This window comes from Schistocerca serialis, chromosome 2 (assembly GCF_023864345.2).
Source record: "Schistocerca serialis cubense isolate TAMUIC-IGC-003099 chromosome 2, iqSchSeri2.2, whole genome shotgun sequence".
Lineage (NCBI taxonomy): Eukaryota > Metazoa > Arthropoda > Insecta > Orthoptera > Acrididae > Schistocerca > Schistocerca serialis.
In genome coordinates, this window is record NC_064639.1 from 967,794,358 (window position 1) to 967,817,304 (window position 22,947).

General features: G+C 38.6%; 1 protein-coding gene across 6 annotated transcripts in view; it reads left to right on the forward strand.

The window, feature by feature from the left end:
• Positions 1 to 11,526: 11,526 nt before the first annotated feature.
• Positions 11,527 to 22,947, forward strand: part of LOC126458365 (serine/arginine repetitive matrix protein 1-like) — a 178,048-nt gene continuing 166,627 nt past the window's right edge. For all 6 annotated transcript variants that reach the window (XM_050095340.1, XM_050095339.1, XM_050095336.1 and 3 more), the window contains exons 1-2: positions 11,527 to 11,637; positions 14,178 to 14,520. In XM_050095340.1, the coding sequence (XP_049951297.1) occupies positions 14,297 to 14,520 (224 nt within the window). In that variant the 5' untranslated portion in view covers positions 11,527 to 11,637; positions 14,178 to 14,296. The remainder of the gene's footprint in view (positions 11,638 to 14,177; positions 14,521 to 22,947) is intronic.

Genomic DNA, 22,947 nt, shown 5'->3' on the forward strand with positions numbered 1-22,947 from the left:
GATTTATTCAGTTTTCAAATTTATACTGAGTTTTTGATCACCCGGTATTTGGTTTTGAATCCTGTGGCTATTAGTGTGGCTGGCTGTGTCAGCCAGAGTGAAATAGGACCAATTCACTATGTGGCTGCCCTTGCTGAAGTTCTCAGTGACAGATGTTGGTCTGTTTCTTGAAACAAGACAACAGATAATTTCTTGCCCCAACCTTGTTCAGTCTAAGCTAGCGGTCTGTATCAAAAGACATAAACATTGGCTGTATGATGAACTCACTTTCCTTCTTGAGGTGGGGACAAATGATTCCAAATTTTGTGTTGTATGAATAATAATAATTACACTATAGTGACAATAACTGGCAGCTGAGTGAACAAACCACAAGTGTTCGTATCCACAGTTTCCAAGAATTTTTTTTTTAACAACAATTACTTCCTACAAAAATACTTAAGACAGAAGTACTATTAAGAACAAATTTTTTAAACAGTGCTCAGAAGCATACAAGTAACAGTTGGTACTTTGAGATCTGTAGGATTGGGCAACAAACACGATGTTCATTATGTGTATTGACTGTCAGCATTACCAATTTACCTACACAATATTTATTGATACACATTACACGGACATATACAACTTAAACACCTGGCATCTCAAACACTTTGCCCGAGGTCCAGAGATGCTGTTTTTTTCACCGATACTCTTGGGGTGGAAGTCAGTAGAGCTTTTGTCCCCACAGGGCTCCCCCCTCCTCAAGACACAGAGTGCTCAAGATGTATTGTTGTTTGGTTCAGGTCGTCTCTAGAGATGCTGTCTATCTTGTACGCATCTAGATGTCTTGGTCGGTGCAGCGGTCTGCCTGTTCACAATGTTGATAGCATCTGAGTATGTGGTACTGGAAGTGCCATCGTTACATCGTCCACTGGCAGTTGTACATGATCCTGTAGTGGGGGTGTAGGCTGATCCTGTGTCCTGTTTTCTGTGTTGTGGTGTGGGGTTGACACATATAAGAAGCTGTCCCTGGATAGCATAGATAACAGTGCAGCGTGCTTTGCCGACCTGTCGGTTTTCATACGTGGCAGATACCACATTCGTCATGTCATGTAGGGACAATGTGATATCTTCTGGAAGGTAGTGTTTGACATCGACTGTGACAGAAAAGGGAGTTGTGTCATGGCAAGAGGTCAAAGGGCAGTATTGTTCCCCGGCATCTCCACAAAAGTCCTTGCTGGCTTCAGTCTATTGACAGACACAGTAGTGGGTTTGCTGGCTAGCATGATTTCAAATGTGTTGGGTCCCCATCTTAGTACTTTATACAGTCCACTGTAAGCTGGGTGCAGCGCTGGCTTGATGTCATCTGTGCGTAGCATTATGCGCTTGCAAGTCAAGTCTGTAGGTTTTTGTGCACAAATACAGTGGGTGTTGTGTGGTGCGATGGCAGTGGGACTCTGATGCTGGTATCCATTCTGTGACCCATCACACGAGGTCTTGGAGGGCCTTGTTGCCTTTGTACATTGTCTGTGTGACAAATGCAGCCGAGGGTCTAATCACTTCACTGTAGAGGATCTCCACTAGTAAGGCAGCAAGGTCCTCTTTGTGGGCTGTTCTGATACCCAGCAGCAGAATAGGACCTCTGACCATTCATTATTGTGGCACATCAGTGCTATTTTCAGTGTGTGGTGCCACCGTTCCACTAGGCCGTTTGACTGTGGATTATAGGCTGTGGTATGGAATCAGTGGCAGCCGCAGAGGCGGCACAGTTCTGTAAACAGGGTTGATTCAAATTGTCTGTCCTGATCAGTTGTTAGCAACTCAGGGCAGCCAAATCTCACTATCCATAGGTCGATGAATGATCTTGCCACAGTCTATGCTGATATGTTCCTGAGCAAAGCAGCCTCCACCCACTGAGTCGTTCAGTCGATGACCAATTGGATATAATGAAATCCATTACATTCAGGTAGTGGCCCCACTAAATCTATATGTGTGTGCCAAAAACGTCCCTTCAGGACAGAGAAGCTCCCTAACAGTGGCTGGTTGTGTCGTCCTGTCTCAGCCCTCTGGCAAGGAATGCACGCTCGCGTCCAAGTGGCACAATCCCTCTTCATACTTGGCCACACATAATGCTCCGAAACTAGTTTCGTCATGGGGTGCTCTCTGGGATGAGCTAAGTTATGAGTAAGTTGAATATTATTCAGTGATTGTTGGCAGCAATGAAAGGTCATTTCCTTCCTGCCATGTTGCACCAAACTAGTTTGTCGGTTCCAGGCACTGGGCATTGTCATAGTTGTAATCCATGTCGCCACCTGACAGGAATTGTTCCAGGTCCATACCTGCTGCATGTGCATTCGCAAGGTTATCGAAATCCAGTTGAGTTGTCATGGCCGCTATGCAGGACAGGTAGTTCGCAACCATATTGTCTATTCCATGCATATGGTGAATGTCTGTTGTGAACTGTGAGATGTGGTCCAAGTGCCTAAACCTGCGTGATGTGGCTTTGGCAAACAGATTCTTTACTGTGTCAGCTAATGATCGATGATCTGTATAGATAGTAAGTGGTCTCCATCCAATATTGTTGTGGAAGTAGCACATCACTTCATACATGGCCAGTAGTTCATGGTCAGACCACTTCCTTTGAGACTCTGTCAGTTTCCTTGGGAAAAGACAGTGTCAATCCTGGCACTTCCTCTGTAATACAGCACCTATAATTTGATCACTCACGTCTTAGGTAATGATGAGATGAGCACACAGTGAAGGTAATGTGAGTGTGATGGTGTGGGCTAGATGAGCTTTAATGTTGTCAAATGCAGTTTGCACCTTGGCTGTCCATGTTAGCTTCCTCTGCTCCGATACCCCCTTAGAGCTTCTGTGATGGGGCGTAGAATTTCAGGTGCATGGGGTAGGTGTCATCAGTAGAAACTCACAATGCTGAGAAATTTATGTAGTGCTTGGTAAGTTGTGGGAGGGGACCAGTTAGTAATGTGCTCAATTTTGTCCTGTGTGAGCCACATGTCTGTTGCATTGCCTAGTTGGCTGATGAAAGTGATCCAAGACTGTCGCAGTTGTCATTTGTCCTAATTTCCATCCTGTATTGTGACAGCTTGTCATATATTCCATGCAGGTGTCATTCATGCTCCTCTGTGGATTTTGAGAATATAATTAAATTGCCTAAATAGCAGTAACAGTGTGGAACATTGAAAACTGCCTAAATCAGATACATATGAACCCCACTTATGTTGGAAATATATTGGATCTAATGGCAATAAATGGACCTGACCTCTTTGAGGCATCAGTGACGATGACACAGTTGTGGAACAATGATTACCAAAGTACAAAGGACAATTAAAACAAGCAGAAAGATATATATTTTTTCAGTAAACTGGATGAAAAATCAGTAGTGTCATATCTCAATGAGGAACTTGAAACTTTCAGCACAGGGCAGGAGCACTCTGGCTCAAGTTTAAAAGAATAGTGGCCACTCACTGGATAGATAAGTACCCACTAGAACAGCTCATCACAGGAGGAAACCTCCATGATGTACAGTCACTGTAAAGATATTACTAAAGAAACAGAGGTTACTGCATAATAGGTGTGAAACAAATTGTAGGGCTATAGATAGAGAGATGCTGATTGAAATGCATTTGGCTGTCAAGAGAGCAATGCATGATGCCTTCAATTACTACTGTAGCTGAATACTGTCAAGTGAGCTTTCACAGAACCCAAAGAAATTCTGGTCGTATATGAAGACTATTAGTGGCACTAAATTTAATGTCCAGTTGCTAGCAAATGAGACAGGAACTGCAATTGAGGGCAGCAAAGCAAAAGCTGAAATGCTTAACTTCATTTTTAAATGATCCTTTACAAAGGAAAACCTAGGAGGATTGCCCCGATTTAACGTCTTACTACTGAAAAGGTGAATGAAATAAGTATTAATGAGAATAGAATGAAATAAGTATTAATGAGAAACAGCTGAAATTGTTAAAACTGACCAAAGCTATAGGCCTTCATGGAATCCCTGTCAGATTCTATACTGAATTTATGGATGAGTTAGCCCCTCTTGTAACTATAATCTATCACAGATCCCTCAAACAAAAAACCGTGCCCAGTTCCTGGAAAAAGTCACAGGTCACACTTGTCTGTAAGATGGATAGTATAAGTGATTCACAAAACTACCATCCAATATCCTTGACATCAATTTGTTGTAAAATCTTAAAATATGTTCTGAGCCCAAACATAATGAGGCACCGGTATCTTGAACAGAATGACCTTGTCAATGCCAACCAGCATGTATTTCGAAAACATTGATCATGTGAAACCGAACTTGCACTTTTCTCACATGATATACTGAAAACTTTGGATCAAGGCAATCAGGTAGATGCGATATTTATTTATTTCCATAAAGCATCTGACTCAGTACCATACCTATGCTTGCTGTCAAAAGTACACTCATATGGAGTATCAAGCAAAATTAGTGACAGGATTGAGGACATTTTGGTAGGGGGGACATACCATGTTATCTTGAAAGGAGAGTCATTGACAGATGTAGACATAACTTCAGGTGTGCCCCAGGAAAGTGTGTTGGTACCCTTGCTGTTCATGTTGTATATTAATGACCTTGTGGACAATATTAATAGTAAAATCGGGCTTTTTGCAGATGTTGCAGTTATCTATGATGAAGTGCTGTCTGAAAGAAGCTGCATAAATATTCAGTCAGATCTTGATAAGATTTCAACATGGTGCAGAGATTGACAACTTGTCCTACATGTTCAGGAATGTAAAATTGTGCACTTCAAAAAATGAAAAAATGCAGTATTCTATGATTATAATATCAACGAGTCACTGTTGGAATTGGTCAACTCATACAAACATCTGGTTGTAACACTTTGTAGGGATATGAAATGGAATGTTCACATAGGTTCAGTCATGAATTTATTGGTAGAATACTGGGGAAGTGCAATCAGTCTACAAAGGAGATTGCTTACAAATCACTCATGTGACTGTTTCTAGAATATTGCTCAAGTGTGTGGGTTCTTTGCCAGATAGAACTAACAGGGAATATTGAATGTATAGGGAGAGGGGCAGCGTGAATGGTCACAGGCTTGTTTAACCCATGGGAGAGTGTCACAGAGTTACTGAAGGAACTGGATTGGTAGACCTTTGAAGATAGACATAAACTATCCTGAGAAAGTCTAGGGATATACCCCCCACCCCCCCTTATGTATCACTCACATACGGATTGTGAGGATAAGATTAGGATAATTACTGCAAGCACAGAGGCATTCAAACATATGTGAAAGGAACAGGAAGAAGCCCTATTAACAGGTACAGTTGGAGATACTCTCTACCATGCACCTCATGATGGTTTACAGAGTTTAGATGTAGATGGAGGTGTTAAAGCCTAGGTTCAACCTGAATAATGTGATAACAATACTGTCTTCAGATCCCTTAGCTATCTATGAGTGTGTTCTTTCCTTTGAAAATATATCTTAGTTAGCCTATTAATTTTTTGACTTCTTTAGTACACATCTTCTCTCAGATTAATGCACATTGTTTGAAGCAATGTACCTATAAATGAATTGTTTAAAGAAAATCTGTTAATTATGTATTTCATAAGCCTTTTAGTATGTATTTTCTCTCAGATTAATACCTGTGGAGCAATGTACAGTACCTCTTAAGTGTAACCATTACAGCATTGCATCATCTACCATCATATTTCCACTCTGACTTACCCACTATAGTGAAGTTCTTTCTGTATTATGTCCAATCTAAAGGCCCAGTGAAAATACAATACCAAGTTTCTACATGGTGTTTGTGAATGAAAACATGTGTGACACCTTACAAACTGCTTCACCCTTTAATGAACCAGCTTTGTGACAGCAAGGTGTGAAATGTGCTGACTGGGGAGAAACCATGTATGGGGTTCCCCAAGGCTCAGTCTTAGGTCCACTATTGTTCCTCATATATGTAAATGCTCTTCCGTGTAGTATGCTACGAGCAGAAATAGTTCTTTTTGCAGATGACACTATAATTGTAATCCATCCAAGCACACATACAGAAACGGAGGAAATGGTGACCAGTATTCTTAAAAGTATCATTGAGTTGTTTTCTGTGAATGGTCTTACTCTCAGTTTTACACAACATATTCAGTTATGCATATCTAGGGTTACTACACCATTGGTAAGTGTAATACATAGTAAAGAAATAGTAAATAGGGTTGAAACTCCAAAATTCTTAAATGTCCATGTTGAAGAGAATTTAAACTGGAAAAAGCACATTTTTCGATTTCTAAAACAACTTAGATCATCGACATTTGCACTTAGAATTCTTAGAAATTCTGGGCAGAGACAAATCTCTATGTTGGCATGTTTTGCATATTTTCATTCAGTAACGTCATATGGATTAATGTTCTGAGTCACTCATATTTAAGAAAGAAAGCCTTCATTCCACAAAATATGGTGCTCAACTGTGATCATCTTGTAGGTATCTGTTTAAGGATTGGGCATTCTGACTACTGCTTCATAGTATATTTATTCCCTCACAAAATTTGTTCTAGGTAATCCACTACAGTTCTAAAGGTACAATGCTGTAAATAATTACAATATCAGAAGGAAAAATGACAGCCATTATTCCACATTAAGGTTGTCCTTTAGCACAAAGAGGGATACACAATGCTACAAGAAAATTTTTCATCATATATCCAGTAATATAAAATGTCTGACAGACAGCAAAGTAAAATTTGAAAACAAACTGAACAAGTTTCTCCTTGTCACCTCATTCTATTCCGTAGATGAAGTTCTGTTATTGTAACATATAAAAGGCTGTGGGTAAGAATTACTAACTAAAAAAATAATAAATAAATAATTTCGTCATTTAGCTATATTTACTCCATAATTATTGATTTGGTATGTGAATGTAAAATGACTTATTCCACATCATTAAGATTTATGGTACAAAATGATCCGTGGAACACGAAACTAATGACTGCTAAGAAACTCATTGACAATCTAAGCATAGAAATAAAATGCCTGTCAGAAAGCAAAGTATTTTCATATGTAGCATAAAAATATTTATCCTTAACAACTTCTCCCCCCCCCCACCCATGAACCATGACCCTTGCCATTGGTGGGGAGGCTTGCATGCCTCAACGATACACATAGCACCTTACCGTAGGTGCAACCACAACGGAAGGGTATCTGTTGAGAGGCCAGACAAATGTGTGGTTCCTGAAGAGAGGTGGCAGCCTTTTCAGTAGTTGCAGAGGCAACAGTCTGAATGATTGACTGATCTCTGATCTGGCCTTATAACACTAACCAACACGGCCTTGCTGTGCTGGTACTGCAAACAGCTGAAAGCAAGGGGAAACTACAGCCATAAATTTTCCCGAGGGCATGCAGCTTTACTGTATGGTTAAATGAATACGGCATCCTCTTGGGTAAAATATTCCGGAGTTGAAACAGTCCCCCATTTGGATCTCCGGGCGGGGACTACTCAAGAGGACGTTGCTATCAGGAGAAAGAAAACTGGCGTTCTACGGATCGAACTGCGGAATGTCAGATCCATTAATTGGACAGGTAGGTTAGAAAATTTAAAAAGAGAAATAGATAGGTTAAAGTTAGATATAGTGGGAATTACTGAATTTCGGTGGCAGGAGGAACAAGACTTTTGGTCAGGTGAATACAGGGTTATAAATACAAAATCAAATAGGGGTAATGCAGGAGTAGGTTTAATAATGAATTAAAAAGTAGGAGTGAGGATAAGCTACTACAAACAGCACAGTGAACGCATTATTGTGGTCAAAATAGACACGAAGCCCAGGCCTACTACAATAGTACAAGTTTATATGCCAACTAGCTCTGCAGATGACGAAGAAATTGATGAAATGTATGATGAGATTAAAAAAAAATAATTCAGATAGTGAAGGGAGACAAAATTTAATAGTGAAGGGTGACTGCAATTTGATAGTAGGAAAAGGGAGAGGAGGAAACATACAAGGTGAATATGGATTGGGGGGGAGAAACGAAAGAGGAAGCCTCCTGTAAGAATTTTGCACAGAGCATAACTTAATCATAGCTAACACTTGGTTCAGGAATCATGAAAGAAGGTTGTATACGTGAAAGAGGCATGGAGATACTAGAAGATATAAGATAGATTATATAATGGTAAGACAGAGATTTAGGTTTAAAATTGCAAGATATTTCCAGAGGCAGATGTGGAGTCTGACCACAATCTATCAGTTATGAACTGTAGATTAAAACTGAAGAAACTGCAAAAAGGTGGGAACTTAAGGAGATGGGACCTGGATAAACTGAATAATCCAGAGATTGTACAAGCATAAGGGAACAATTGACAGGAATGGGGGAAAGAAATACAGTAGAAGAAGAATGGGTAGCTTTGAGGAATGAAATAGTGAAGGCAGCAGAGGATCAAGTAGGTAAAAAGATGAGGACTAGTAGAAATCCTTGGGTAACAGAAGAAATACTGAATTTAATTGATGGAAGGAGAAAGTATAAAAATGCAGTAAATGAAGCAGGCAAAGAGGAATAGAAACGTCTCAAAAATGAGATCGACAGGAAGGGCAAAATGGCTAAGCTAGGATGGCTAGAGGACAAATGTAAGGATGTAGAGGCATACATCACTAGGGGTAAGATAGATACTGCCTACAGGAAAATTAAAGAGACCTTTGGAGAACAGAGAACCACTTGTATGAATATCAAGATCTCAGATGGAAACTCAGTTCTAAGCAAAGAAAGGAAAGCAGAAAGGTGGAAGGAGTATATAGAGGGTCTATACAAGAGCAATGTACTTGAGGACAATATTATGGAAGTGGAAGAGGATGTAGATGAAGATGAAATGGGAGATATGATACTGCATGAAGAGTTTGACAGAGCACTGAAAGACCTGAGTCGAAACAAGGCCCTGGGAGTAGACAACATTCCATTAGAACTACTGATAGCCTTGGGAGAGCCAATCCTGATGAAACTCTACCATCTGGTGAGCAAGATGTATGAGACAGGCGAAATACCCTCAGACTTCAAGAAGAATATAATAATTCCAATCCCAAAGAAAGCAGGTGTTGACAGATGTGAAAATTACCGAACTACCAGTTTAATAAGTCACGGCTGCAAAAAAATAACGCGAATTCTGTACAGACGAATGGAAAAACTAGTAGAAGCCGACCTCAGGGAAGATCAGTTTGGATTCTGTAGAAATATTGGAACACATGAGGCAATACTGACCCTTCAACTTATCTTAGAAGATAGATTAAGGAAAGGCAAACCTACGTTTCTAGCATTTGTAGACTTAGAGAAAGCTTTTGACAATGTTGACTGGAATACTCTCTTTCAAATTCTGAAGATGGCAGAGGTAAAATACAGGGAGTGAAAGGCTATTTACAATTTGTACAGAAACCAGATGGCAATTATAAGAGGCGAGGGGCATGAAGGGGAAGCAGTGGTTGGGAAGGGAGTGAGACAGGGTTGTAGCATCTCCCTGATGTTATTCAATCTGTATATTGAACAAGCAGTAAAGGAAACAAAAGAAAAATTTGGAATATGTGTTAAAATCCATGGAGAAGAAATAAAAACTTTGAGGTTCACCAATGAGATTGTAATTCTGTCAGAGACAGCAAGGGACTTGTAAGAGCAGTTGAACGGAATGGACAGTGTCTTGAAAGGAGGATGTAAGATGACCATCAACAAAAGCAAAACAAGGATAATGAAATGTGGTCGAATTAAGTCGGGTGATGCTGAGGGAATTAGATTAGGAAATGAGACACTTAAAGTAGTAAAGGAGTTTTGCCATTTGGGAAGCAAAACAACTGATGATGGTCAAAGTAGAGAGGATATAAAATGTAGACTGGCAATGGCAAGGAAAGCGTTTCTGAAGAAGAGAAATTTGTTAACATCGAGTATAGGAAGGAAGTCGTTCCTGAAAGTATTTATATGGAATGTAGCCATGTATGGAAGTGAAACATGGACGATAAATAGTTTTGACAAACAGAGAATAGAAGCTTTCGAAATGTGATGCTACAGAAGAATGCTGAAGATTAGGTGGGTAGATCACATAAATAATGAGGAGGTATTAAATAGAATTGATGAGAAGAGGAGTATGTGGCACGACTTGACTAGAAGAAGGGATTGGTTAGTAGGACATGTTCTGAGGCATCAAGGGATCACCAATTTAGTATTGGTGTGCAGTGCGGAGGGTAAAAATCGTAGAGGGAGACCAAGAGATGAATACACTGAGCAGATTCAGAAGGATGTAGGTTGCAGTAAGTACTGGGAGATGAAGAAGCTTGCACAAGATAGAGTAGCATGGAGAGCTGCATCAAACCAGTCTCAGGACTGAAGACCACAACAACTTCTTCTGCACAGCAGAGGAATTCATGAGCGGAGATAATCAGTTTCCAAGAACAAAAACTATAAACGGAAAGCTTTTATCCATACAAATATTCTCTTTTATTTGTATTTGTACAGTGCAAGTGTGGTATGTTTTGTCTGTTGACACATTTCAGTAACATTTACCATGAATTTTGTCTATGGAGCAAGGAATTAATTTGATATTGCTTTATAATGATAATTTATTTTCCTCTCAAAGATGTGAAATTTATTAGCAAAGCACCCCTCTGTCATGTAATGTGTTTTGCCACATGTGTACTCTGAATCTGTAACAACTGTAGTTGTCAGCTATAGAGGTACTCAGCATACTGTTGGATTATAGTGCTGTTCTGGAAACAAGGTGCATTGATCATCCAAGGTGTGTATCAGTACATATTTCTTTTTGATTATATGTGAGGAGTGTACACTGGTTGTATTCATTTTATTGGTGTGGAAAATAATGAAACGCTTCAGGGCATCAAACATAAATATCTAAATTTTTCTTGTTAATTTTTATATCAAGGGCTGTTATATAATACCGACAGATGTTCGGCAAAAGCATTATTTAGACACCATGGAATAAACTGTACTACTTTTGAAATTCGGTTTTATTTATTGCCTGTTATCGAATTTCACTTTCATGTGGGCGTAACAGTATCGACAACTGGGCGTAGTTTAGAATACTCTGAATTGGTCGCCTCTATTCCAGTTTATTGACAACTCTTCAGCATCTCCAACCAATCCAAACTCGAGTTATTTATACACATAAAGTAACAATCAATAGTCAAACTACAACAAGGTACATATGTTCGTAGTTTGACAGTGAAAATTAATAATTACATTTACTGGACCATTAAAAAAATTAACAGCTTTGGCTGAATAATGAAATGTAAATACTGCTACGAGAAGTGAAATCTATAACTATTCAGAACTATGGGAAATGACGCTCATATGACTGGGTATCCCATTGTTTATAATTTTGCAAGAGATCGCGCTGTTGAAATAGAGGAAGTCGTTGAAGTCTTTTTTTATGACATTATATGTAATAGACTTTCTATCTCGAATAACTATAGTGATTTTTAAATAAAATATTATTTTGAGACAAATCTAGCCTTGTATTGAAATTTCAAAATATGTATATTTCCCTAATAACATCATTTGATTAACGTGGAAGTAACGCCAAGCCGGGTGACTTCCATTTCCTTCCGCTTTGGTATTGGTGATACGAAGTGCGTTTGGGTCTGATTTAACGATTTGTTAAGTGGAAATTGTCACGGAAGTAAGTAATTTTTCGATAGTGCAGTTTTTTGGGATTTATTAAATGTGGTATAACAGTGTGAAAACGATGTAGTAGTGTATACTTATAACGAAATTGTCGTTCTCCGCTTTATTGGATGATATATGGATTGTGTGCCTCATCTGTGAAGTCTTACGAAAATATTTTTAAGAGGATTATATATTACTAAACGTTTAAGCTAGTTTTTTTAAATAAATAAATATTTGTTGGTTTGTTTGCACCTGGAAATGATTGAAATAGTACAAATGTCTCAGCAGGAAGATGATCAATTTACATTATTGTGAGAATAAAATCGATATTACATGACATATATTTGTCGAAAAAGTAAATGAATTAGGGCATTATTCTGAATGTGGAAGTGTGTATGTTGCAAAGAGTGACGAGTAGCCGGCATTTGCAATTTGTTTTCAGAGCTCATCGTATGAAATATTTACTGCCAAGAAAACGGAACATCGCAACACTTCATTAATGATTCTCATAAGGTCAATAACGTGTAAATAAAAAATAAAAGGGAAGGTATTAAGCAGTGTTGCTTCGATAACTAAGTACTTGTAGAACTGTAGCAGAAATAGGGCGTGACATTTGTTATTCATTTATTTTTATATGAATATATTATTCTACATGAAACGTAGTGAAAAGCAGATAAATTGTAATGCATGCAGTTGCACACTAGATTTACACGTTCTGAAACTACTAACATTGATAGTACATCAGCTGATAGCGTTCAGCCTATGCCTAATTGCAGTATAACAAAGAACGTAACCGTAGAATTCTGTGGTCAGTAATTTGTTGGAATGGAAAAAGTATGCTTTTTGGGTGAAAATTACGAGTAAAGGCAATGCTGCTATTTGTGTGTTTGGTGAAACAGTGTTGGCAGCCCTTGCCTTGGGTTATGACAACAGTGCTAGGCTACTGGTTTTAAGTAGCAGGTGAAAGAAAAACAGGCACATGGCTTGTCTCTTAGCAATGAATTGGAACTAGTCTGTCATGTCCTAATCAGATCATGAGCTTGTGTAATATTAAAGCTAAGAAGCAATGTATTTAGTTAAGCGATACGAATGTTGACAGTGCTTGCTATGAGGTCATTTGGGGATGCAAGAGGGTGTGTCAGCAGCGAGTTGCAGGTAGTCAGTGAGGTAACATCAGGAAGACAGTGTTTGTTTTGTAGCAGTAGTGGAAATAATTATCAAATCATGATGTTTGGGGGGGGGGGGAGGTCTTAATAACTTAGGTAAATAAGATAATTGCTGTAACAAAAGATTTGTCGATGTGATATGTAGTCATACTAATGTGATAACTTACTTGACTTGTGTCCAATCACTGTCTTACGAATAACACTTGGATTGTTTAGGTAACATAGCACAACTGCTTGTCGTAGTAACACATATGTTGATTTCATCAACTTGAAACAGGTTATCACTTTTTAACCTAACCTCAGGTGATGCTATCAGCAAGTCGCCAACATGGTGTTTATTATAAACAAATAGTACCCGAAAAATATCAAAGCTGTGGTTTGAAAATCTAAGAAAACTGCAATTAGTTTGTGAGGAACATTGAATGATTTTAATTTTGGCATTCAAAATACATTCTCTCTTCCCCACAACTGCATAAAATGGATGTGTTGCCATTCTTTGTGCTGTTTAGGAGAAGTGTCTTGGCTGGCACTACCACTGTTTTCAACTTAAGCTGATTTCTATTGTGCCCATATTTACACTTTGGGCCTTTTTTTGTGTTTTGACTGTATTCCTGATTTGGTAAATAGTCTGATGTGGCAAATAATGATACACACACACTGATTTTCCTTGAGTAGAGTGTGCACTGGATCTTTGTGGTTTTATAAGATTCATTTAACTTACCTTGCTACCCATTTATTATTCATTCTGGGTAATCTTTTAATTCTGTACTGTCTCTTCCCCCCCTCCCCCCCCCCCCCTTCGCCCCGCCCCCCTCTCTCCCGGCAGTGGGGGTGTTTGGACGTTGTATACTGTAATATCCACTTGGATGGCTTAAATATTGTCACCTCTCTCACTCGAAACAACAACCTACAGTTATAATAGCAATTGGTGTCACCAAGATAATGGAACATGCAGTTTCCCACGATGTGACAGGATACATTCTTATTTGGGCTGGGTTCACATTATGCTGGGTTAAACTCTGCTACAAAATACGAAGATTTGTGTATGCAGAGGACATTTGCTGCTTTTGAACATTCATTTTCCCTTCTCCATGTGTTACTGGTCATAGGCAGTACTAGAATTAGAAAAGTTGAGTGTTACCTGTGATGCTAAATTTTTAGTTTCCAATGCTGTTGTTTATTATCAACATTTTATCAGATGTAAACAGACTTAACTATTTTGGGTTTTATTTATTATGCCTCAGCAAAACTTACAGGATGCCTCTTAATTTTTACAGATTGGCCATGTTGCATTAAAATAACTTCATATAATTTTGGTGAAACATTTTATGTCTCATTCAGTAAAAAGTTTTTCCTCTTCAAATGCATAAATTTCTTTTATTTCCAGGTTGAAGGTTGGCTAATTATTAGAGCATCTCAGAGTGGCAGAAGTGATTGAATAAAGTGCTGCAGACAGTATTGTTGGATTGTGGTGTTCTGTGCATTTGAGAACTAATTGGTGCACTCATGCCCTCTCGTTCACCGTCACGGCAGCCTAGTGCAAGCACATCACGTGCTTCACGCCGCTCACCCAGCTCTTTTCGAAGTCGAGGTACAGGTCGCTCATCTCCATCCGAAAAACGACGGCGTGTTGAGCCACATCCGGGAAGCTCCCGTCATGGGGTATCTCCACCCACATCTCGTTCCCGGGAACGCAGGGAGTTCAGACCATCTCCTGAGCTTGGGCACAGGTAAAACTATTGTTCAGTTTTGTCTCAATTCTCTGCTGAATGTTTCGCTAATTGGTGATAACTATTTCACAGTTCTCAATCCATTGTCAGTTTACTTAGTGTACAGAATATGGTTGTCTCAATCCATTGTCAGTTTACTTAGTGTACAGAATATGGTTGTGCAATCATTTCCATATCAAAATTGGATGTGTGGTGAAGGAAACATTATTTATAACTATATGTGGACTGAAAATAGTTATTACCAGTTAAAATTTGTCCATAAACTGAAATGTCTAGCTTGTTTAACAAATAGAATTGGAAATGATGAATTACTTCTGCACGAGAAGTAAATACAGGTGTCAGTCCATTTGAAATAAGCCAGTGGTTTGGGTTTTTTATATCTCAGATTTTGATAATTTTTTGTACGTCTGTAGTAATAGTTTGCATGGAAAAAAAAATTTGGTGTTTAATTTTAGAGTTATTGGTTTTTAAAATTTCCAAAATTTTTGTTACAGTTTGAAACCCTAGTCAGTGTAACTCAGTTTATATCAGTGCTGCATTTTTCCAGATTAAATTATTTTTTAATTTTGAAAAATCGGAATTTTTTTGTTTTGAGAAAATAATAAATAAATGTTATGTTGTACGTTATTTGTTAACCCTTAACTGCCCGAATTTTTCAAAATTGGATATTTAAATTTATTTTCAATTTTTTGACTTCTTGTGCATCTAAGTAGTGCATATAAGCTATTATTTGACTTTTCTCTGTCTTAGTTTGTCTGTAACATAATGTGTCCATATGGACACGCTGGGCACTCAGGTGCATATTTGAAATATTTTCTGTGATATGTTTTATTAATCAGATTTTTAATACAAGTAAGGCAAAATTTGAACAAAATAATTCTTACAAACCAATTTATAACAGCATACACAAAATAATTCACAATCATTTGTTTTACTGACTTCAAAGTATTCTAGACACAGTCCTACATCACATTTCCCACATTTTGAGTGAACAGCTGATGATTTCTGTTTGCAGTGCAAACCTACACATCTTCTCTTTCTCTCAGTTTTTTTTGATGTAGTGCTTTATACCATCATATCTGATATCACTTGGAACATGTGATTTGTATCCACACATAGGACTGATAGACGGCCAGCCTGCTTCTTTTACGGGATTCATATATCTTTTTAGGTACACTTGTACAATTTCTCTTCTGAATTCAGGTTGAGTAGTCCTAGCTCCTGTTCCTTTCTTCAGCTGCCATGCATTATGTACAGATACGTCAATCAGCCAAGAAAGTAAAGCCCAGTACCACTTCTTGTTTCGAATGTTTATTCTGCACATGGCAATGTTTTCATCCATCCTATCCACTCCTCCCATGTGTTTATTATAGGCTGTGATAATTTGAGGACGTTGTACTTGAACTGTCTTCTTCTCCTTTGCGGAATATCTTTTTACAAATGATACAGGTTCAACTCCTTCACAGGTAGAAGCTACAGTAACCACTGAATTGTCCACCCATTTTGTGACTATAACACCATCATCCTTGCAAAGTGAGGATTCAAAATACCCCCTTTCCTTTTTAACTAGCGCTTTCTCTGAGGAAATTGGGCACGATTTTGGAACTCTGTTTTCTCTGATAAGTGTCTGTTGCTCCATAGGTATGACAGAACAGAAAAGCCTGTAAATAGGTTGTCAAAGAAAAAGTGGAATGGCAGTAACTTTACATCCAGTGTCAAATCATCTGTCATCTGAACGATTGGGGCAGTAGCCTTACCAAACTGTCCTTCATATACTGTATTTGGATTGGGTGATTTTCCTTGATAAAAGGAAAAATTTACTCCGTATCCAGAAGTAGTGCATAAACACCATGCTTTATATCCAAATCGTATCGGTTTCCCCCTGATAAATTGCTTTCAAGAGTGTCTCCCAAAATATTTTATCATTGATTCATCGTAAGACAGATGTTGCTGAGGAACAAACAGCTTATTACATTTGTCTCTAAGTATTTCAATAAAGGGTCGAATTTTCCACATCTTGTCCTTTTCATCAAATTTGTTATGGTCGTTAAAGTGCAGAAATCTAAGAATTTGTTCAAAAAAATTTCGCTTCATGGCATTGCATACAAAATCATTTCGTATGTCTAAATTTGAATCCCAGTATAACCTCTTATTAGGGAGATGGTTATAACTACTTAGAATGAGGATCCCCAGAAAACACCTCATTTCTTCACAAGTTATATTAGGATTTGGAAAGTTCTTGAAAAGTGCGTAGTTGTTTGACTCATCAACTAGGAATTGTATCAGATCGTCATCAAAGAATAATTCGAAAATTTCCACTGCAGACTTATCAACATACATTTCAAAGCATGGATCAAGAAAAGACTTCAAATTTGAAATTAGTGCACCATGAACCCAGGTTTTTTGCATATTTCTGTTCCTGTAATCTATATTTCTGAAATCTGTTTCTGTGTGTGTGTGTCTGTTAATCTTATTTCAGCTTCAGCCTGGCGTTGTCTAGGATTGAGATTATCTGCTATTCCTCCTTCATCCTCATCACCCGAATCCTTATCCGTGAGGACTGCTGGATCAGGGGGCGTGATGTAAATTCCATCAGCCTGAGGCGCATTTGAATCCTCAAACAGGATGTCTAAAGCATCCTGCACAGTCAAACCAGGCTCTAAAGATTCTGCCAGACCTCTGTTATGATATGAAAAGAGAAAAAGAAACGAAATCATTTTTGACCCTGCAACTGCCCAGCATGTCCATATGGACACGGCTGAAATAATCACTTCATAAACAGATATACTGCAAACAGTTTCACATGCTAGAATGAAGAAGTTCTTCATGAAACATTACTTACATTACATCAACATGCTCCATTGTGGACGTCAAAGCACTCCCTGAAATACAGGCTGTCACAATCACAGTGTAAGTGTTAACACAATGTACATAAAATTCAAACCCTCCCTGAAAACAATATGTGACCGCCAATGCTAAACATAACTGTAAGCCAACAATGAAGTAAAAACAAAACTAGTCAACAATTGTGTCCATATGGACACGCTGGGAAGTTATGGGTTAATGCATGTACCAGATTTCGTGGTGCTGTCCAAGTGGGAATTAGTCCATAGGGATTCAGGCTTGTTACTAAGTTGTAATATGTCAGAAACCAAGTAAGGCTGTTAAGTCATTAACTTTTATTTAGTGACAATGAGTTTATTATATTAGTAGAATTATACACTTACGTTTGCACTTGACTTTCCAATGTTAACTGTGAATATATTTTAACATACACAATAACTACACATTCTCAAAGAAGACTACGAATAATGTTCTTAATTATACCTTGATTTTTACCAATGCAGTAATGTCACTAATATTAATAAAAAGGGTGTTACTGTTATTTAACAATGTTATTTGAGTGCCTTGCGAAGAGAAACTTTTTGCTCATCCCCAATAAGAAAGATGTTTTGGTGATCAACAATCAGTTTTATGAGAGTCAGATTTTGTATTGCAGTTTCCTTTCAAATTACATAACCTAATTCTCCCAAGCAGTAACACCAGATTACTGGTGTAACAACATGTTGTTTTTCCAATATAATATGAGGCTGTTCAGACCCTTCTGTCTGCTAGTATCTCTGTTCTTCCAGTGGCAGTTGTGGGGTTTAATTTACAAAGTATTGAGGTTTTGCTGCTGTTAGTTTATATGGTCTTATTGGTTATGAAAGAGCGAGCTGGTGCACAGGGATGTGTGAATAAAAGCTTTACTTGTTTTTCATTTGTTGCTGGTTCATACCGAACTACCATTTCTGCCATAGGAATAAACTAAAAGTCCTTTAATCAGTTCAAAGTATTCAACATTTGGATTCACTTGAATTTTATGAACATCAGAGTACTTAAAACAAGAAACAATTTTTGTTTTACCTTTGGCTTACACTGGTCATCAAGAAATGACGGCTGATCCTTTCATGTCAGAAATATCCATATACAAGCCCTTTTTTGGGCTGCACGGCCTTCAGTCAACATAGAATGAATAACATCAACCAAAGAAGAACTGTTACAAGAACTTAGCAGACAGCACCAATGTCATGTACTGTGCATGCAGGAAACACACAGGAGCTGTGACATGTGTAGACTGAAGACAAACGGAATGTGCCTTGCCATCGAAAGACCAAATGATTAATATGGAAGCACTATCTTCGTTTATCAGGATATCAAGATTCTATACAAAGCACTTACAGAGGGAAATATCGAAATTCTTACTATAGAAGAGGTAAATCGCAATTTTGTCTCTCTACAAACCACCTGGTGAAAAATTCACAGTTAATAAATCAATAAATTACCAAAATAAACATGTGCAGATTGTTATTGGCAATTTCAACAGCCTTAGTAACATCTGGAGCTGTGGTAATGAAGATGAAAATGGGGCAGTAATACTACAGTGGGCAGAAATGAATCACCTTACCCTTATCCACAATGTAAAACTACCTGCAAAATTCAACAGTGGAAAGTGGAGGCGAGGGTGCAATTCCCATCTCATATTAGACACCAACAGCGTTAGCCAACAGTATATAAAATCTGTCTGTTCTCTAATTCCAAATTCACAACATAGACCAATCTGCCAGATATTTGCTGCTGTTAGACCTCAGAAAATCGGAGGAGGTTTAACTTTAGAAAAGCTGACTGGTTGAGATTTGCAGCAGAAAATCCCATTTCGGAGTAGGTTTAACTTTAGAAAGGCTGACTGGTTGAGATTTGCAAATTTATTGCATGCCAAAGTGTCTTCTGTAGGACTAACACCAGAATGGTATGACACTTTCACCACGGACATAAAGAGATGTTACAAAATATCTACCATTCATGGCTGTTGGAACATCTTACACCCCTGGGCTCACATCAGACCAGGCAGCCTTATTTTCAGAATATAGCAACTTATTTGGAGAAAACCCTTTCAGTGAAACAACTGTAGAACAGGAAACAAACTCATTTCCTCTGTAAGAGTGTCAAAAAGGGGAAAATGATCAAAACAATAGAAAACCTGGATCTGAAAAAAGACAGTCATAAAACTTGAGACTTACGCAACACCTGTGCAATGCTCCAGTTATGACCACTTCACACCAAAACATCACTGCCAACCAAATGGCACATCAGTTACTGCTAATTAGGAAGCCCAGCCATAAATCCAAAAAACCAAAACTATGAAGAACTGAGCAAGAGGAGAACAACGTTTCACTCCCATTCACAATTGAGTACAGAAGGCTATTAAACAGAGTAAAGCTGGTAAGTAGGCTGGCTTTGACGATGTACGGACTGAGGAAATTAAGCACTTTGGATTAGCACCAAAGGAATGGATCCACCAACTCTTAGAGAAGGCTGATATTACACTATCATATTTCTTTGACAAGGATTTGATCAAAGATCTGATCAAATATTTGTCAAATTTGTTCGACAAAGATATTTGATGTGGTGCTAAAAGGGATGTTATAATGTCATCATATTTTTCGTCAAAGTTCAAGATGGCTGACAACAACTTGTTAACAGCAGTTGCATGTACCTCATTGTACATAAATTACTTAAGAATGGATGAGCAAATATTTCAGCCGTGCGGGGTTAGCCGGTCTAAGGCGCTGCAGTCATGGACTGTGCAGCTGGTTCCCGCGGAGGTTTGAGTCCTCCCTTGGGTATGGGTGTCTCTCTTTGTCCTTGGGATAATTTAGGTTAAGTCATGTGTAAGCTTAGAGACTGATGACCTTAGCAGTTAAGTCCCATAATATTTCACACACATTTGAGCAAATATTTCAGTATTTGCTCAGTGGAGTGTCTCGCCATATCACAAAACACAATACTCGCTTAAGCACTCAAATACCACAGTTCACATTAACTAAAATAATACCTGAAACATGTGAAGCAATTTATAAAGCACTAAAGGACCAATATCTGAAAGCAAATAAATGTTCAATACACTGTATGTGCATTAAGAACTATTTTTATTGTAGATCAAAGTAACAATTACTTTTTTTTGTCCCACAACTACAAAATTAATAGACGAAGCTGATGAGGCGCTTTACAATGTGAGGCTTCCTGAGTACATAAATAGATTAAGAAGACTGGAGAGGTCATGGAAAGAAACATTCCACATGGGAAAAATATATTTAAAAAAAAGATGCTGTGGCTTACCAAACGGGAAAGTGCTGTTTGATAGACACAATAAAAGCACACACACACACACACACACACACACACACACTAGTGACAAAACGCTGCAGTGATACTAGCGCTCCTAGTGGTAGCATTTCACATTGCAACGAACAGAAGACAAGCTACTTTTATGAGCAAATCTACTGTGAGGCCCTAGATTTATTTGATGACAGGTGAGATTTGACAAATTCCTCTATTACACCATAAAATTTCTTTGACATAAATACTTGACATATCAACTATGGTCGTGTAATACCAGCCTAAACATATTGATCAATGTCAGATTCCAAAGATATGGCACAAGAGCCGAGTAATTGCTGTACTGAAACCTGGCAAAGAAGGGAACAGTCCAAAGAATTGTAGACCAATCACACTACTGTATCTTCTTTACAAACTTCTAGAGAGAATGATAACCATCTCTCACATGTTATTGATCCCTTGCTTTTACCTCAGCAAGGTGGATTCTGTCCTAGTAAAATGTGTACAGAACAATTACTCAGTCTTACACAGTTCATAGAAGATAAATTTGAAGCCTGTAAGGTGATAGGAGTGGTATTCGTGGACTTGACATCAGCGTATCCGTCAGCCACCAGTTACTATTAGACAAGATCTACAACCTAACCAAGGATTTCAGTCTCATCATGTTAACGCACATTCAGGAGGACGAAGGTTCAAACCCGTGTCCAGCCAACTTGATTTTGGTTTTCTATGATTTTCCTAAATCGCTTCAGGCAAATGCCGGGATTTGACGGATCATGGCCGTTTTTTTTTTCCCCACCACCATTCTGTAATATGATGGGACCGATGACCATGCTGTTTGGTCCCCTCCCCAAACCAGCCAACCGACCAGGCTCATCACCAACCTTCTGCAGAACTGAAAATTCTTCGGTGACCTTCCAGGGCAGCGTAGCCGATGGAGACTGCAGAAAATGGCCTTGCACAGGGAAATGTGTTGGCTCCAGTTCTGTTCAGTATATATACTAACGACCAACCTGTAGTCTCCCAACTGCACGAGTTTCTTGTATGCTGTTCATCTCGCTCTGGCAATCCAAAGCACAAACTTCGATTCAATAGAAATCGCCCCAAGGATTGCTCTTGAAGATATGTCAAAATGCTACAGAATAAACCAGATTAAATCAAACCCATCAAAGACAGAAGTGTGTGCTTTCCATCTGAGAAATAGGGAAACCACCAGCAAGTTAAAGATAGAACAGTCAGGGGTTAAATTGGGACACAGTGACACTCCAAGATACACTTCACAGACCTCTAACAATAAAAAAAAGCATGAATTTTAGATCAAAAATATCTGCCAGGAATAACCTACTGAGAAAAGTGGCCAGACTACAGTGGGGCAGTCAAGCTGAAACCATCCGAACTTCTGTAATGGCATTATGCTACTCTGCTGCAGAGATTGTCTGTCCTGTTTGGCAAAAGTCAACACATGCCAAACAGGTGGATATTGTCCTAAACGACACATGCAGAATTATAACAGGCTGCTTGAAGTCAACTCAAGTCGAGTGGTTCTATCACCTTGCAGGAATTGCATCTCCTCCTGTTTGAAGAGAAATAGCAGCAAACAGGGAATGAACAAAACTGGAGCAGGAAAAAATGCACTCCATGCATGGCCAACAACCCTACCCATCATGACTAAGGCAAAATGAAAGTTTCCTCAGAACATCGGAGAAACTAACACCTATTGATAAAGTAGTCAGGCTGCTACTATGGAGGGGTGAGATATACCACCCTTCCAGTTGGAAAAGATGTTCAGATTCTGAACCCTCTGGTCATGATGAGAATTGGCCAATCTGAAAATTCTTGAATAGGCTGAGAGGTCAGGAGTGGGCAGATTATGAGTTAACCTGGCAAAAAGGGGATAAAACAAAACCCACTGTGGCTGCAGGGAAGAACAAACTTTCATCATATGCTTCTTGCAAACCAAGTGCAGTTGAGGTACTGTTGGCATACACATAGCAGTAAAATAAAATGTATTTTCATATGTTCCCTTTAGAATTTTCAACAGTCAAACTGCAAATATTTTAAAGGCTATATAAACTTATTAAAATGGTATAAATTTCAGGTCTGTATGTCAAATACCTTTTGAGATATGGCAGGCTGTGGCTAAGCCATGTCTCCACAATATCCTTTCTTTCAGGAGTGCTAGTTTTCTTTCAGGAGTGCTAGTTCTGCAAGGTTCGCAGGAGAGCTTCTGTAAAGTTTGGAAGGTAGGAGACGAGGTACTGGCAGAAG